We start from the raw sequence: 14832 nt of genomic DNA on the forward strand, positions 1-14832 counted from the left end.
GAACGAAGAGTAACATTCATTTGCAGATTCTTGAAAAGATGGGAGGGGACTTAAAGCCCAAAAGACCTTAAAATCACTTAAAACCAGTAGAACAAATAAATACCCACTTGTTTTGGGCGATCTTCTCCCACTCTCTCAAGAAGGCTGTAATCCTGCCAGCGTCCTAGTGGTATCACCTGGGAAGTGGGAGACAAAAGTTCTCCTTAAATATAAACCTTTGTGTATTTAGATTATACCTGTAGAAGAAAATCAAAGAACTTGTGTAGTTTCACGGCGGCAGTTACGCAGTCAGCATAGTGTCCCTGTCAGCATCGCAGTCAGCGTCCCTGTCAGCATTGTGTTCCTGCAACCAGCGTAGTCAGCTTGTGTTTGCAACTGTGTGTATGTTCGTGCCTAACCGGAGCTCAAGCAGTTAGCATAGTCAGTCAGCGTTCATACCCCCACTATCCACGTCACGGTGGAGTTGATCTTATAAAGTGTAGCGAGCGCCACCGAGCCCGAAGTGAGGCAAGCGCAGCGTGCTCTGCGAGGGGACGCGTAAAACTAGCCTGAAGCGTGGCGAGCGCAGCGAGCCCCGCAAGGGTACGCAGATTACTTGACGTGTATTCTACGTCCCCTCACAATGCTTTGGGCTTGTTTTACGCGTGCGCTCACCACACTTCGGGCTCGGTGGCTCGCCACACTTTATAAAATCAACTCCACGCCGTCATGGATAGTGGGGGTATGAACAGGTCAGGAGGACGCGTACCACATCCCCTCGTGAGGCTCGCCATTCTTCGGGCTGACGTGGATAGTGGGGGTTTGAAATGGCGGCATTTGCCAGTATGTAATATGGAGCACTGGCAAATGCGTCCTTTATTGTGCATGAGACGCACTTGCGCACCGCACCCCCCCCTTTGTGCACTAGACGCACGCGCTGCTGACCGTCTCCCTGAGGTGGACACGGGCAGGGTAACCGTACTCTGCCGTACGAATTACTGAGACTCACAAGTGTATGAGACATTCGTGCGTCTCAGGCAGATGGAGCGCCTCTCCGCTGGTGCCCGCATGATCGCCTCTCTGCTGGCGTCCGCCAGCGCAGGGGATCTGCCGGTTACCGGCACTGTGCGAGAGGCGCTCACTAGGCTTGCCAGGGACAGAGCTGCAGCTCGATGGGTCACTACGCTGACTATGCTGGGCTTCTGTAGGGACACTACGCTAACTATGCTAGGCTGCCGTTGGGCTACTTTGACAGCGTAGCGTGGTGTGCCACCGTGAAACTACACAAGTACCAAAATCAAGTCACTCCTCACCGTTACAATTTTATTCTCACTCACAGTATGACAGAGAGAAACAGATTAAATGTACAATTAGGAAATACTGTCATTTATAGTTGAAAAATAATTACAGGTATCTGAAACTTTACAACTCTGGAAATTCTACTACATATAATACTGAAACATGGGGGGGAGAAACTCATACCACTAATTGAGGAAGTTTGGAAAAGACACATCACCACCGATGTAGGCAATGGCTCTCGGGTGGCTGCACTGGCTTGTCCTAGCAGTTACCGTTTTTACCGATTGGGAGATCAGCCACGGTCTCCCTTCAAGAGCTTATAACATCAGAGTGTCTTTCCTGGCTCTGTTCTCTTAAATGTCTAGTCTCTCAGCTTACTTCAAATACAGAAAACACCACCAACTAATTATACTACCACTCGTGTTACTATACAAGTCATGTGCAGCAGTCAGCCTCACCTGGTGATATATCCTGTTCTGTAACTCAAACAACTATCAATATACAGATAAAAGGTAATGCACCAAATGTACAGTCATATGTTCATCTACATAAAAGAAGGGGCGACTCTAAACAGGACATATAGCTTTCTAGGTTATCCAAGATATAAGCTGAACATCTGTATGTCTATGGGGTTTACCGATGATCATGCTTAATGGGGAAAAGCTATTCAACTAGTCGCACTGCAATCACTGGGCAAATATGCGATAACCCTTTGATTTAGCATCTCTAATCAATGGTTAAAAAGGGGATATTAAATGATCACTGACCCTCCGGCGCTAATAAAAGTATAAGTAGCTTGACATGGACACCACATCAGTGCACCGCGTCCCCTGGCACAGCTCGCCATGTTTAGGGCACAGCACCTTGCTACACTAGGCACACTATTCTATTCTCCCTCCATGCCCAAGTGGATGGTAGGGCATGAAATACGGCCTGTCGGCACAGGATAAAACAGGGAAAAACCCATATCAACCTTTTGACCTAGCCATTTTCGACCTAATGCTTGTGTCAACCTACTTCAAGCGTCGTCCTTCAGTGGTCTACCCAACAGCCCTATATCCCAAACACAGAAACCACAAAAGCACAAGATTTGGTTGCTTTGCACAGTTATTTCCAGAAAGTACCATTGTCTGGGTGACCCTAGCAGCCAAGTGAGCAGGATTCAGCTTCCTCAACCCTGAATATGCTATTTTCATTGCCAACTAAATCAATTGGGCAAAAGCATTTTCTAAGTCTAAGAAAGACGTGAGGACTGCGCTCATTTTAGTTCCGAAAAGTGGAATCAAATATAAAATTAAATAATAATAAAGTTGAACAAAAAATAGACCTTAATGTATTGAATTGATACACACAGTCCTGCTGTAGCCCAACTTTAAACCGATCGTTAACAGTTTAAAACGGAATGGTGGGAAAAGCGGATATGAAACCATTCATCCTACAAACAAAGTCCAGACTAGATTCTTTAGACACTGGTAGGGAAAGAAATGGTGTTAAAAGGCAGGAGGGAGGAAGGGGGAGGGGAGAGAACAGTATAGGGTCCCGTGATTCAAAAAAGTTTACATGGCAAAATATCTGCCTAAAGGTTGTTAGCAGAGCAGTGTATAAGGGGTGTGGATTTTTAGATAAACAGTGTCTAGATAGAAAGTCAATAGGTTCAGCCCAAAAGGACAACATGAGGTTTTTATTTCTTCATTTTTTGGGTGTTCCTGTTTACATGGACCTCCAATTAGTGAACTGCGTATCCTTGCATGGCTCACCATGCTTCGGGCTGGGTGCCTCGCTACGCTTGGCACACTATTATATTCTAAATCTATGCAGCCATGGATTTAAAACTGTTATAAAAAAAAAAAAAACATGAAAAGCTCATGTCGACCTTTGACCCTGTTGACCTTTCAGGTTAGACCTATTGATGGTCTATCTTGACCAGGGTGGCCACACCTGTCCTCAAGATCTACCAACAGTTCATGTGTTTCAGGCAACCTGTGGATCTAGATTAGGAATAAATGCAGCATGTTTGAAAATGTGACAGTTAGTAATGACTACAGCTGTGCACCAACTAGGTGATATGGAAAACATGGACTGTAGATCTCGAGGATCGGTTTGGCCACCCCTGATCTAGACACTGTAGATCCATCAACCGGAACCAGGATAAAAGGATTGTGTTTGGGACTCATCGAGAAAGCATTTGGTTTTAATGGCTGAAGTACATCTATTCATGTAAGAGCCAAGAAACAAGTCAAACCTTTGAATGAGCAGGACCTTGTTCACTGAGCAGCTTGTACTCTGGCTGGACTTTATTGAAACGGGCTAACTCATTCACTAGACACATCGGGGTTTTCTCTTTGGGGTTTGCCATGTTAGAAGACACTGCAAAAAAAGAAAAACAGAAGTAGGCAATGTAACTGGAACCTATGGAAGCCAGACTACGTAACATCAGAGATGCAGAACGAAGGCCTCAGGTTTACAGTGTACATAAAGAGATATTTTCTATGTCTGCAGCATATATATATATATATAAATAAGGTAGTACCTGCGGCTGCACTGCCGGACGTCACAGATGGGGGCGGTAACGCAGAGTTCTGGTGCGGTCTTCCTGCATGTTCTGAGGGCAGCGAGTTGGCAGTGGGAGGTATACTCAGAGTCTGTGGGAGGGCAGAGTGCATCTTGTTCAGGAGTGGACTCTCTGAGAGAGCGGCAGGTGTATTCTGAAGTTGAGCCATATTAGTTTCCATCAGAGCTATATGCTTTGCAGGTAACAGTTTTCAGTGCAGACTGGGGTTAGTAAAGATCTGCAGAGACAAAAACAAAAATATTTCATTAAATTACAAATCTCCAGTGACCCAAGTAGCACAAGCATATATTCCCAGTCCAGCTGGCCTGGCCAAACTGCAGCTGTAGCAGCATATGTTGCGGTATCAGAACAGATTAATACTGTATTTACAATTCACACTCGGTTATATGCTACTCAGGTTATGTAGCTCTCCAACAAGAAGACCTGTTTTCAGCTACTATCAGGGCTAGCTACAACTAATTGTGTTAATGCACAGGATTATTTATTGGAATGGTGGAACGTTAAGTACTAATATTACTGCAATCAGGCAATCTAATTGGCCATATTCAGGCCACATGACCAGGCTGCAATCACAATAAAACCACCCACATTGGTAGCCATAAAGAGTCACTGCTTCATACTTATTACAGAGCAGAAACACGTTTCCAATGCATGAGAAATGTGTGACAGCTAGAAGACAGTAACACAACGCCAATGCAGTTTCAATCAGGTCCACCAATTGGGTTATCTAGCATTGCACCAACTACTTCACAATTTGATTCAAAAAGTAAAATAAAAATGTCACCCTAATAGAATTGTGAGCCGGGCACAAGCATCAGAAGCAATATTGGATAATTGGTTTGTATTGTACGGAAATTCCGGAGCTGACCGCAAGTACACCAAAGCAGTAGGTATAATTGGTATAGATTAAAAAAGCCACAATTGAATATATGTAAAATGATGCAGCTATCACAAGTCATGTGCAGCTTCATACAGTATAGCATTTGTTTTACAAGCAAAATCCTGCTACTTAATTTCTCACATAATCAGACACAAATCTCTATATCCAAATCTGCCCGCATAAAGTATCATGCACACTACAATCCTCAAACGGCACTCAAGAGGCAATTTTATGTGAAGAAGAAACGTATATTGGATCAAAGTTTCGGGGAGTTTAAATAAGGCTACAAGGCTGTAGGTGTGTCTTGAGAAAGGGGTTCAACGCCCCAAAACATTGATACAACACACGTTGCTTGTGGATTGGAATAGATATACATACCCAAGAATGCCAAGATTTCTTGAACTGCTTGACTTTTTTCTTTCAGACATTGCCACATCTAAGTTTACCATTCACAATCCATGTAGATTAGAGGTCAACCATGACATTCTACAGTAAAAGCCCCCAACCATTAGTATGAGGTATCGCATGAAATACCCCACCAACTTACCCAACATTAAACCCAATTGGGTAGGTACCCCTCATGTCCCCAAAACAGCTCTGACCCATTCAGGCATGCACTCTGAAATCCTGCAAGTTCTGAGGTGGGGGTCTCCATGGCTGTTTTTCCCCAGCACATCCTAAAGATGCTTGATCATATGGGGACTTTAGAAGCCGAGTCAGCAGTTTCTTGAACAATTTTTGCAGTGTGGCAGAGCACAAAATTCTGCTGAGAAAGGTCACTGCCATCATCATCATCATCATGTGCAGCTTTGTACCAGTATAGACATTTGTTTTACAAGCAAAATACCATCCAGTATGAATAGCAGGATCCAAGTTTTCCAAGCAGAGCATTGCCCATCGTGACACACCGCCTCCGCCGACATGCCTTCTTACCATAGTGTACCTTGGTGTCATCTCTTCTCAAGGGAAATAGCTCATGTAAAAGAAAACGGGATTCATTGGACCAGGCCACCAGCTTCCATTACTCTATGGCAGGCATTCCCAACCACGGTCCTCAAGGCACACCAACAGTACAGGTTTTAGTGATAGCCAGCCTTCAGCACAGATGGTTTAATCAGAATCCCTCAGATACTAATTAAATCACCTGTGCTGAAGCCTGGATATCTACAAAACCTGCACTGTTGGTGTGCCTTGAGGACCGTGGTTGGGAATGCCTGCTCTATGGTGAAGTTCTGACACTCACATGCCCATTGTAGGTATTTTCGGTGGTGGAAAGGGATCAGCACAGACACTCTGACTAGTCTGGTTACGTAGGCCTGTATGCAGCAAGCTGCGATATACCATGTGTCCTACAACTTTTCTATCACAGCCACCATTAACTATTTCTGCAAATTAGACTACAGTAGCTCTTCTGTTAGACAGAGCTAGCCATCTCTCCTCACAAGCATCAATGAATGTTGGGTGTCCACGACCCTGTAGCAGCTCCACCAGTTACCCCTCCTTGGACCACGTGTTCTAGGTACTAACCACTGCATACCAGGATTACCCCAGACACAAGCCCATTTTAGCTGCTTACAACACATCAACGGAAAGAACTGATTGTTCACATTCTTGCCCATATATCCCACCCCTTGATGGGTGCCGTTGTGACAATATAAATGTTCTTCACTTCATCTATCAGTGGTTTGAATATTATTTATGATGGGAGTACATTTGTGTCAGGTCTATATGTGCTCTCGGCCTACGGAACGATTGTGAAAACGGAGCGACGTGTTTTTTTAACTGCGCAACAACATGTCAGCTTCAACAAGACATAAAGCAATAAAAAAAAATGAAATGAGATGCTGTTTGGCGATGATGTTGCAGCTCTTTTCAGATGGCTGGAAAGCCTTCTTACCCTGAATGTGCCCTGTCAACTTCCCTCCAATTCTTCTCTAGTTGCCGGCAGTCTCTTCCCCCTGCTGAGGTCTCCGGTCTCTCTGCTCCACGCTTGACGGGAGCCAGGGGAGGTCGGATGATGTCAGTATTGAGGGGAGTATTCAGTCTGCAGCGCTGAGGACCGCCGGTGCTATAGAGCAACCGGAGGAAAGTGACACAAGCTAACATGTTATTGCTACAGTTAAAACACACAGCGCTCATTTTATTTTTTTTAAACAGTTCCATTTACAAACTAACTTGAACTGCTCCAGCACAAGTCATGAATACAGTTTATATGCACTCATCCTATGCTAGAAAAACTCTTCCCTGTCCCACCTCTACAGACGGGGTGCCGGATGACGCTCTGACAGTGGGGATCTCAACAGTCAGTAGACCGGCTGCCGGTGCTCCGACAGGGGGATCCCAACTCACAGGGACTAATTCTCCCTTGTGGGGGTCCACAACCCCCATAGTGGGGGAAAAGAACCTGTGGCGAGCACAGTACATTATACACCTCAAAGTAAAATAACTGATTGCACAGATGTATTTGTGTTGCTTTGGTGAACTCACTCTGGGATTAAACAGTGTGTTACTATTAATAGAAGGCTGAAGACAGACAAGTTCCCAAGTCAACAAATACTATTATTTATATCGCAAAGTATTGCCATACACTGGTTTCAGCAGATCAGCAAAAGAGCTTGGAGTGTCTCCATACAGTTATGCTGGACACACAATAAAATTATCTAACCTAGCTTTGGTGTCCGAACAACGTGTAGATAGCTAAAAGGTCGACATGCAAGAAGGACAACATGGGTTTAGGTCAACATGACATTAGGTTGTCATGTCATTAGGTCGAAGTGGGGTTTTTCACTTTTTATGGAGCTGACAGGCGGTATTTCATGCCCTACCATCCACTAGGGCGTGGTGGGAGAATAAAATAGTGTGCCGAGTGTAGCAAGGCACGAGCCCAAAGCATGGCGAGTGTAGCGAGCCATGCAAGTGGAAGCGGTGCTACGTTTTAGTGTCCATGTCGACTGTGTTGACATTTGGAACAAAAAATGAGAAAAACCCCATGTCGACCTTTTTGCTGTTTACCCGTTGTCCCACAATCTTAATGGTTTGAGAGAAAAATCTGGTAATGTATGGGAGGAAATGACAATTGACCATTTATTTCAAATCACTGGAAAAAAGACAAAAATGATGTTCGAAGTAATTGGATTAAAAAAAAAAAAAAAATTTTATACATAAAAGAGTAAATTTCTACCCATTTTCCTGCTTTTGAGAGCACATGGTTGATTGTCCTTTGCTCCCATACATTGCCAGATTTTTGTCCCAACCAGACTGGGCAGTTAATCTTACAGTGTGTGCCCAGATTGAGGAGCATATTAATCACAACCAACATCTCAGATGCAGTTGTGATGCAATAAGTTCTCTTACATTCATTTTGCGATATTTGAAGATATTGCACATATTCCATCCCCGCAGTTCTCATGGTATTTTTTCTCAAATTTGGAACTCACCCTGGTGAAGGCAACCGAAATAGTCAATTAAGGATTCCTGGAAATTGGCCAGGGTGTACACACGGGAAGATTTTGACTAATGGACAATTTTGACTAAGCAATTTTGGGAGAGATTTTGGCTAGATGCACTGGAGATTTTGTCTAAGCGATTTTGTTTAAGTAATGATAGTCTATGATCTAGTCAAAATTGTCTTGCCTGCACAGTCAATCTATGCTAAGCAATCTATGCTAGACAATAATGACTAAGCAGGAGAAACATAGCGAGATTTTCGCTAACCTTCTAGGAGATTTTGACTATCTAGTAGTCAAAATCTCCTGTTAAAAGTTCTCCGTGTGTACACCCCTTCGACCGTGGGAAGGTCGACAGTCAAAAGGTCGACATGAGTTTTTCACATTTTGGTACTTGTGTAGTTTCACGGCGCTCGATATATCGGATGCGATATCGGCCTATATATCGGATGCGTTCCAAAGTGATTTTTTACCGGTTCATAACCCCACTATCCACTACGCATGGAGTTGATTTTATATAGTGTGGCGAACGCAGTAATCTGCGGGGCTCAGTGGCTCGCTGCGCTCGCCACACTATATAAAATCAACTCCATGCGTAGTGGATAGTGGGGTTATCAACAGGTAAAAAAAAAAAAAAAAAAAAAATCGCATAGGATCGCATCGATATATCGGCCAATATATCGGACGCCATGAAACTACACAAGTACCCATATTTTTGTCCCAGATGTCGACATGGACACCGACTATGTGTACCGCGTACACTCCCCATGCTTCGGGCACAGTACCTTGCAACGCTCGGTACAATATTTAATTTGCCCACCACACCCTAGTAGATGGTTGGGCACGAAATACTGCATGTCGGCAAAAAAAAAAAAGAAAAAAAAAAAGGAGGTAAAAATTAGTGTTGACCTTTTAGGACTGTCGAACTTCTCTTGGTCGCCCTAATGTGTGTGTGTGTCGACCTTTTTGACCAGGTCGACCATGGGTGTGTCGACCATGCATAGGTGTCAACATACTCACTCATTGGGTGTCGACCGAGACATGGTTGACCATTGGGTCTGGATATCCTGGCAAGTGTACATTTGTGAGCTGAAGGAATATGAGCAACCAACAGTTTCCTGACACACCTGCCCATGGTGCCCAGCAAGTGTGGAAGGGCAGAGTGACCGTTATATTAGTAGCCCTCCTTCCATGGCAGCTCCTGTGTGTCTACAGCATCTATGTTGTTAGCGTCCACAGTTCTGGGGTTTAATTCCACTGCCAGCAGGATGCCACTGTGTGCAATAGGGAAGGCTGAGGGAATGTGCCATATGTCCTTTATCTTGCTAACTGGCATGCTGTGCACTCTCAGTGCAGGGTTCACCGATACTGCTGTGATGCCCTGTGTCCTGTAACCCGCAGGCTCTATTCACCGGCAGCTTAAAGGTGCCTTGGTTGGTCAATGCAGGGTTGCTGGCGCTGCTGCTGTTGGTCCCAGGTTGTGTTCAAAGTTCTGTGTGTTACTTGCTGGCAGGTCAATAATCTCATGTCAACACTGCATCGCGCAGTGCAGGACCCATGAAACAGAGTGCCTCTAATGGGGATGGGTCCTCATTTGCATGATGAAACCTTATTCTTATCACTGACAGACGAGGGTCTCTGCAAAACTGGTCACTAGGTGTACAGTTTTAGTCACCATGGCAACATGGCACGTGAATTGCTGGGCCCTAATGTAGAGGCAGTTTTAAATCTATTGTGGTTACACACCTGACCGATCTGAGAAACTTTACACATTTCTTTCTTCTTGTTCTGAAGAGTAACAGTTTCACATTACTCAATTATCATTCCTATATGAATGATGAAAGTCCCTAAAGGTCATTGTGGCTATGCTTTCAAATGAACTACAGTATTAGAAACCAAACTCTGCACTAAAGCTGGGCACACACTAGACAACGTGTGTACCAGCGAGATTGCAACGATAGGAACCAGCGGGGGGAGCATACACACTTGTCAATGCTGGCAGAAAAGGAGCGATCATTCCACAGCATTGCCTTCACTATGTCATCCTGCATGTACAGATAGCGTTGTATGTCGTGGGAGATGTGTGGGAACTCACTTAGTCAGTGACAGTATGTACACACTGGATGATTTGAATGAAATCGCCCAAATCGTTCCCAATATTGTACCCAGTTTAAATCTGCAGCACGAAAATAGCTGAGATCAGTCAACTACTCACCACTTGATAATTGAACCCGGGTCCTGTGTACACACTGTGCAGTAATCCGAAAAGGGCAGATATTCTGTCTGCTTATTGGACAATATGTACCCAAGTATAGGCAACGGTAATCTCTGGGTTTTTTTTTTTTTTTTCAAAGACCACTCATTTATGTTTGTCTATTCGTTCCAGCATCACGCAAAAACTACTGGCTGAATATGGAACACGTTTTCAAAAATATATAGCTTCGTGACCTGGAAAGAAACTGAGGTTTGTACATTTGTATTATCTAAATGTGATGTGACATAAGGGAAGGGAATAATAAAGCAAGAAAACAAATACTTAACACACGGTGCGAGCAGTGTGTAGGCTCATTGTGATCAAAATTACTATGTACATATCTAATTTTTTGGGTTAGCTAAATATTTCTAGGGAAAGTTTATAAACTAAGGAGACATCGGCGTGGGCAAATGCTAGTATACACACATGTACAAGACGTGCTCCCATCATATTTCTCCCAGTGCCCCACTCCATCTCTGTTTTATATTCCACTTAAATACTTACATCTGGCTGTGACAAGCTTCTGGATGCTGTCAGCATAACCTGGCGCTAATTAGACAGCATCCAGTTAGATTAGACCAGTGCATTTTAAAATATAACAGTAGAGGAAGACATTTTGTAGCTAAGGAGTCACTTAGGGCCTTATTCTAGTTCACTCTAGAGCTGTGTACACACGGGGGCGATAGGGGCTATAATCGCTGGGAATATGGTCGCAGGCGACCATATTGCCAGTGATGGAAGTGTGCCCCGGTGATAAATCGGCAGGTGCGCTCTCCCGTTTTAAGCCCCATTGTAATCGCTGGTCCCAGCAGAGGTTCCTTTTCATCAGCGACCATCTCTGGTCGCTGATGAAAAGGAGACACTGAGCAATATATTGCCCAGCAATATATCTCCCCCCCCCCCCCCCCCCCCGTGTGTACGCACCTTTAGAGGCATATTCCTTCTCAGATGGACAAAACCATGTGCACTGCAGGGGGGTAGATGTAACAGGTGCAGATAGAATTAGATTTGGGTGAGTTATTTTGTTTCTGTGCAGGGGAAATACTGACTGCTTTATTTTTACGCTGCAATATAGAGCTCACTTTGAAGAAAAACCCCAGCCAAATCTAACTCTCTCTGCACATGTTTTATCTCCCCCACCTGCAGTGCACATGGTTTTGTCCATTTCAGAAGGAATTTGCCTCTAAGAGTGAACTAGAATAAGGCCCATAGTGAGGTCAATTGGGCTTCAAATTTCACTTTTAGCATCTCCCAAAAAAATATATATATTTTTTTGTGACATCTCAAAAACTCTTGAATGACCTTCATCCATAACAGGCAACATATTTTCCTTCATCTGTGCAGAACTTCAAATCTAAAGATATGCATTTTCAGTCTAACTGGCAGGTAATAGAAATAGATTATATTCTGACGGTATCTGGTCCCGGAGTCAAAAATGTCTAGGTCAAAGGTCACAAGGTCGACAACTAAGAATGATAAACAGACCCAAGGTCGACACATGCTTTAGGTCCCTGCCGCCGTCGGTCCTGACTCCTGCCGCTGGAGAGGCTGCATGCGCAGTAGCTTCTTCGGTACTGCACATGCGCTATCCCTTAGCTTCTATGGGCTGCTTCGATAGCAGCTAAGTCACAGTCCTGGTACACTTCAGATGACAGGCACCAGAACAGGCGCATGCGCAGTTTCAGCCTTGGTACTGCACATGCGCAGACCCCAGATTCTATGGGCTGCAGACGTAGCAGCCCATAAATGCTTCCCAAAAGGTGAGAACACCTCTAAATGGGACTGCCTTGGGTGACTGGCAGGTCGGACTTCCAATAGAAAGTCACTGCCAGTCACAGTGAAGCTAGTACGGTTTCATATACCCCTTTTACACCGCCGCAAAAATCCGGGTCAGAGGCGGTGTAAATGTGTCATCCCGTGTCCCTTTACACGGGACTTCTACCCAGGTCCTGATCTGGGTAGAACATGGCTAGGACCTGGGTAGAAGGCAGTGTAAATGGGTACGCCGGGTCATCCAACCCGGCTCCCGTTTACATCAATGGAAGTCATCTCCAAGCGCTTCCTCAGTCTACACTGCGGGTAGGCACCGCAGTGTAAATGGGGTAAATCCCCAATCCGACCGGCTTGGATCCCTGTTCCAAATGCCCGGGATTTTTGGTGTAAAAAGAGTAATAGACTGCACAGAGTATGTCTTTGATATCTGCACTGTCTGAGGCTGCCAGATTAAAGGCCTTCTGGTCTCATTTTAACTGTACATGTATGCCCGGCAATAAAGTAAAAATTAATTTTTCTGAATTTCATAATAAGAAACTTTTGGCCTAGGAGTACATGTCAAAATTATGATACTACTGTATACAGCACCTTGATTCAAGGAAGTCTGGGAACCACCCAGAGATATTCATAAACAACTAATAACGGTGGGAAGATTACCATGAACAGTACTGCAATATAATGCTGGGTACACACTGGGCGATTTCCATGGCCACCCATATAGATACTTATCAGCTGTCCCATGCGAAAACAATACTGACCGATATCGGTCAGTGACATCACCAGCTCCTCACTCCATAAACGCAGTCACTGACAAAATTGTCATATTAAGCTGCATGCACAGACGACAGGGGGGGTCATTACCGACGCGTGACAACGATATTTACAGCACACACTGGACAATATATATGCAATATTGTCAACGATATCGACCAGTGTGTACCCAGCTTGAGACTTGGGGGGCTATGTACTAAGCCTTGGAGAGAGAATGTACCCGCCAATCAGCTCCTGACATTTTTTCACACATATCCTGTAACATGGCAGCAGCTGATTGGCTGGTACTTTATTTCTTTCCAAGGCTTACCCATTAATAAGACATGGCTGGGACACCAGTGACAGCTCCTGCGGGTGCCTGGTGGGTAGGATAATAACAGATTGGGAATGGCAAGAGGGATTGGAGTACAAACCAAAAGAACAGTCTGGACCACAGACCAGGTCCCTGCAACTGTCACTGGGGAGGGAGAGATATCACCACCCCTGAATGGTTCGGGGATGGATTAATAACCAAAATGGTCCAGACCATACAGGGAGACTAATCTCTTCTAGCCCCTCTATGGTGACAGCTGTCAGAAATACACCCCCAGGACACCCTCTGGACGGGGAGGAGCAGAGCACTACAAGCTCCAGAATGGCACAGTTTGCTGGGTATGGGTAAAATCCGGAATCGGATAAGACACCGGAATGCCGGACTGGACATCAAACTCTGCATTCCGGAGCTTGTAGTATCCGGTCCGGGGGTGTCCTGTCCGGGGGTGCTCCATCTGATGAGGCTGCTCTCGCACCTGTCACCTGGGAGAGGAGAGGGGGGAGAATACAGCCTCACTGCATGGTCCGGGGGTGTAATAAAAACTGGAACGGTCCAGACCACACGGGGAGGCTGTAATCTCCCCTTCCCCATGTCCCTGGTGTGAGCAATCACAGGCATCCCCCCGGACAAGACACCCCCCGCATGGGACACCCCTCGGACCAGACACTATAAGCTCCGGAATGCAGAGTTTGATGTCTGGTCCGGCGTTCCGGTGTCTTATCCGGGTCCGGTTTTTACTTAGTCCCCAGTTTGCTGCAGTGATACAGTCTGTTCCTGCTTTTACCTAATCCCCTGTCAAAAAGCCCCCAGAACACACAGCCCTGCCAGTGGGGTTTTTATAGCACAAGCTCCTGGTGGTGGATGTTATAGACACAGGTGGGTCAGGGCTGGGCCCTCGGTACAGTAAAACTCAGGGGCCCCAGGCAGGAAAAAAACAGACTATGGTTGGGGGAATTAGAGTGCCAGCTTCTCGGGTCAGTGAGTGGATGCGATGACAGATTGGGGGTGAGGCGGGCCGCTCGCAGGACATAAGGTGCAGCTGGGGGAGCCCTGTATGCTATCCCGGCCTGGGGGGCAGCGCGCCGCCTCGGTGTCTCCAGCAGTGTACTGCCAGCCGGCCTCTGAGTCTGACCGGCTCCCTCTCTCACCTTCACTCGCTGATCGTCCCTCTGTGTCCAGGCCCTGCGTTGATTCAGCTTTCTAATCCATTCAGGGCGGGGGTCGGTACCGGGAGACCGGGGGATGACAGGGACACGGCAAACACTAAAGAGAATGGAGAGCCGGAGCTTCCGGAAGTGACGTCAGCCGGCACTGCTGCGGGGGGCGGGGCCTGTCCTCTGCCCTGATGTCACACGGGGTAACCTTCCCATCCCGACTGCGGGCCGGGGAGGCGAGCTATATTAGGGGTGGCAGCAATGCAACCTCGGCTGCCTCTTCTCCCCCCCCCCAGAGCTTGTGATCTAATTGTACTACAGTACCTCTGTGCATGCTATTCCCCCAAGAGCTTGCACTCTAATAGTGATATACAGTGTGCAGCAGTACAGC

At 45.8% G+C, this 14832-nt stretch overlaps 1 protein-coding gene across 3 annotated transcripts in view; it reads right to left on the reverse strand.

The window, feature by feature from the left end:
• STAU1 (staufen double-stranded RNA binding protein 1) overlaps window positions 1-14609 on the reverse strand; it is a 39631-nt gene extending 25022 nt beyond the window's left edge. For 2 of the 3 annotated variants that reach the window (XM_083146416.1, XM_083146413.1), the window contains exons 1-4: window positions 14436-14609; window positions 3809-4067; window positions 3521-3645; window positions 108-176 (exon numbers count right to left, since the gene is read on the reverse strand). In XM_083146416.1, the coding sequence (XP_083002542.1) occupies window positions 108-176; window positions 3521-3645; window positions 3809-4010 (396 nt within the window). In that variant the 5' untranslated portion in view covers window positions 4011-4067; window positions 14436-14609. Of the gene's footprint in view, window positions 1-107; window positions 177-3520; window positions 3646-3808; window positions 4068-6627; window positions 6799-14435 lie in introns of all 3 variants that reach the window. The other variant, XM_083146415.1, reaches the window with a different exon arrangement.
• Between the last annotated feature and the right edge of the window lie 223 nt (window positions 14610-14832).

This window comes from Crinia signifera, chromosome 6 (genome assembly GCF_055691185.1).
Source record: "Crinia signifera chromosome 6, ASM5569118v1, whole genome shotgun sequence".
NCBI lineage: Eukaryota > Metazoa > Chordata > Amphibia > Anura > Myobatrachidae > Crinia > Crinia signifera.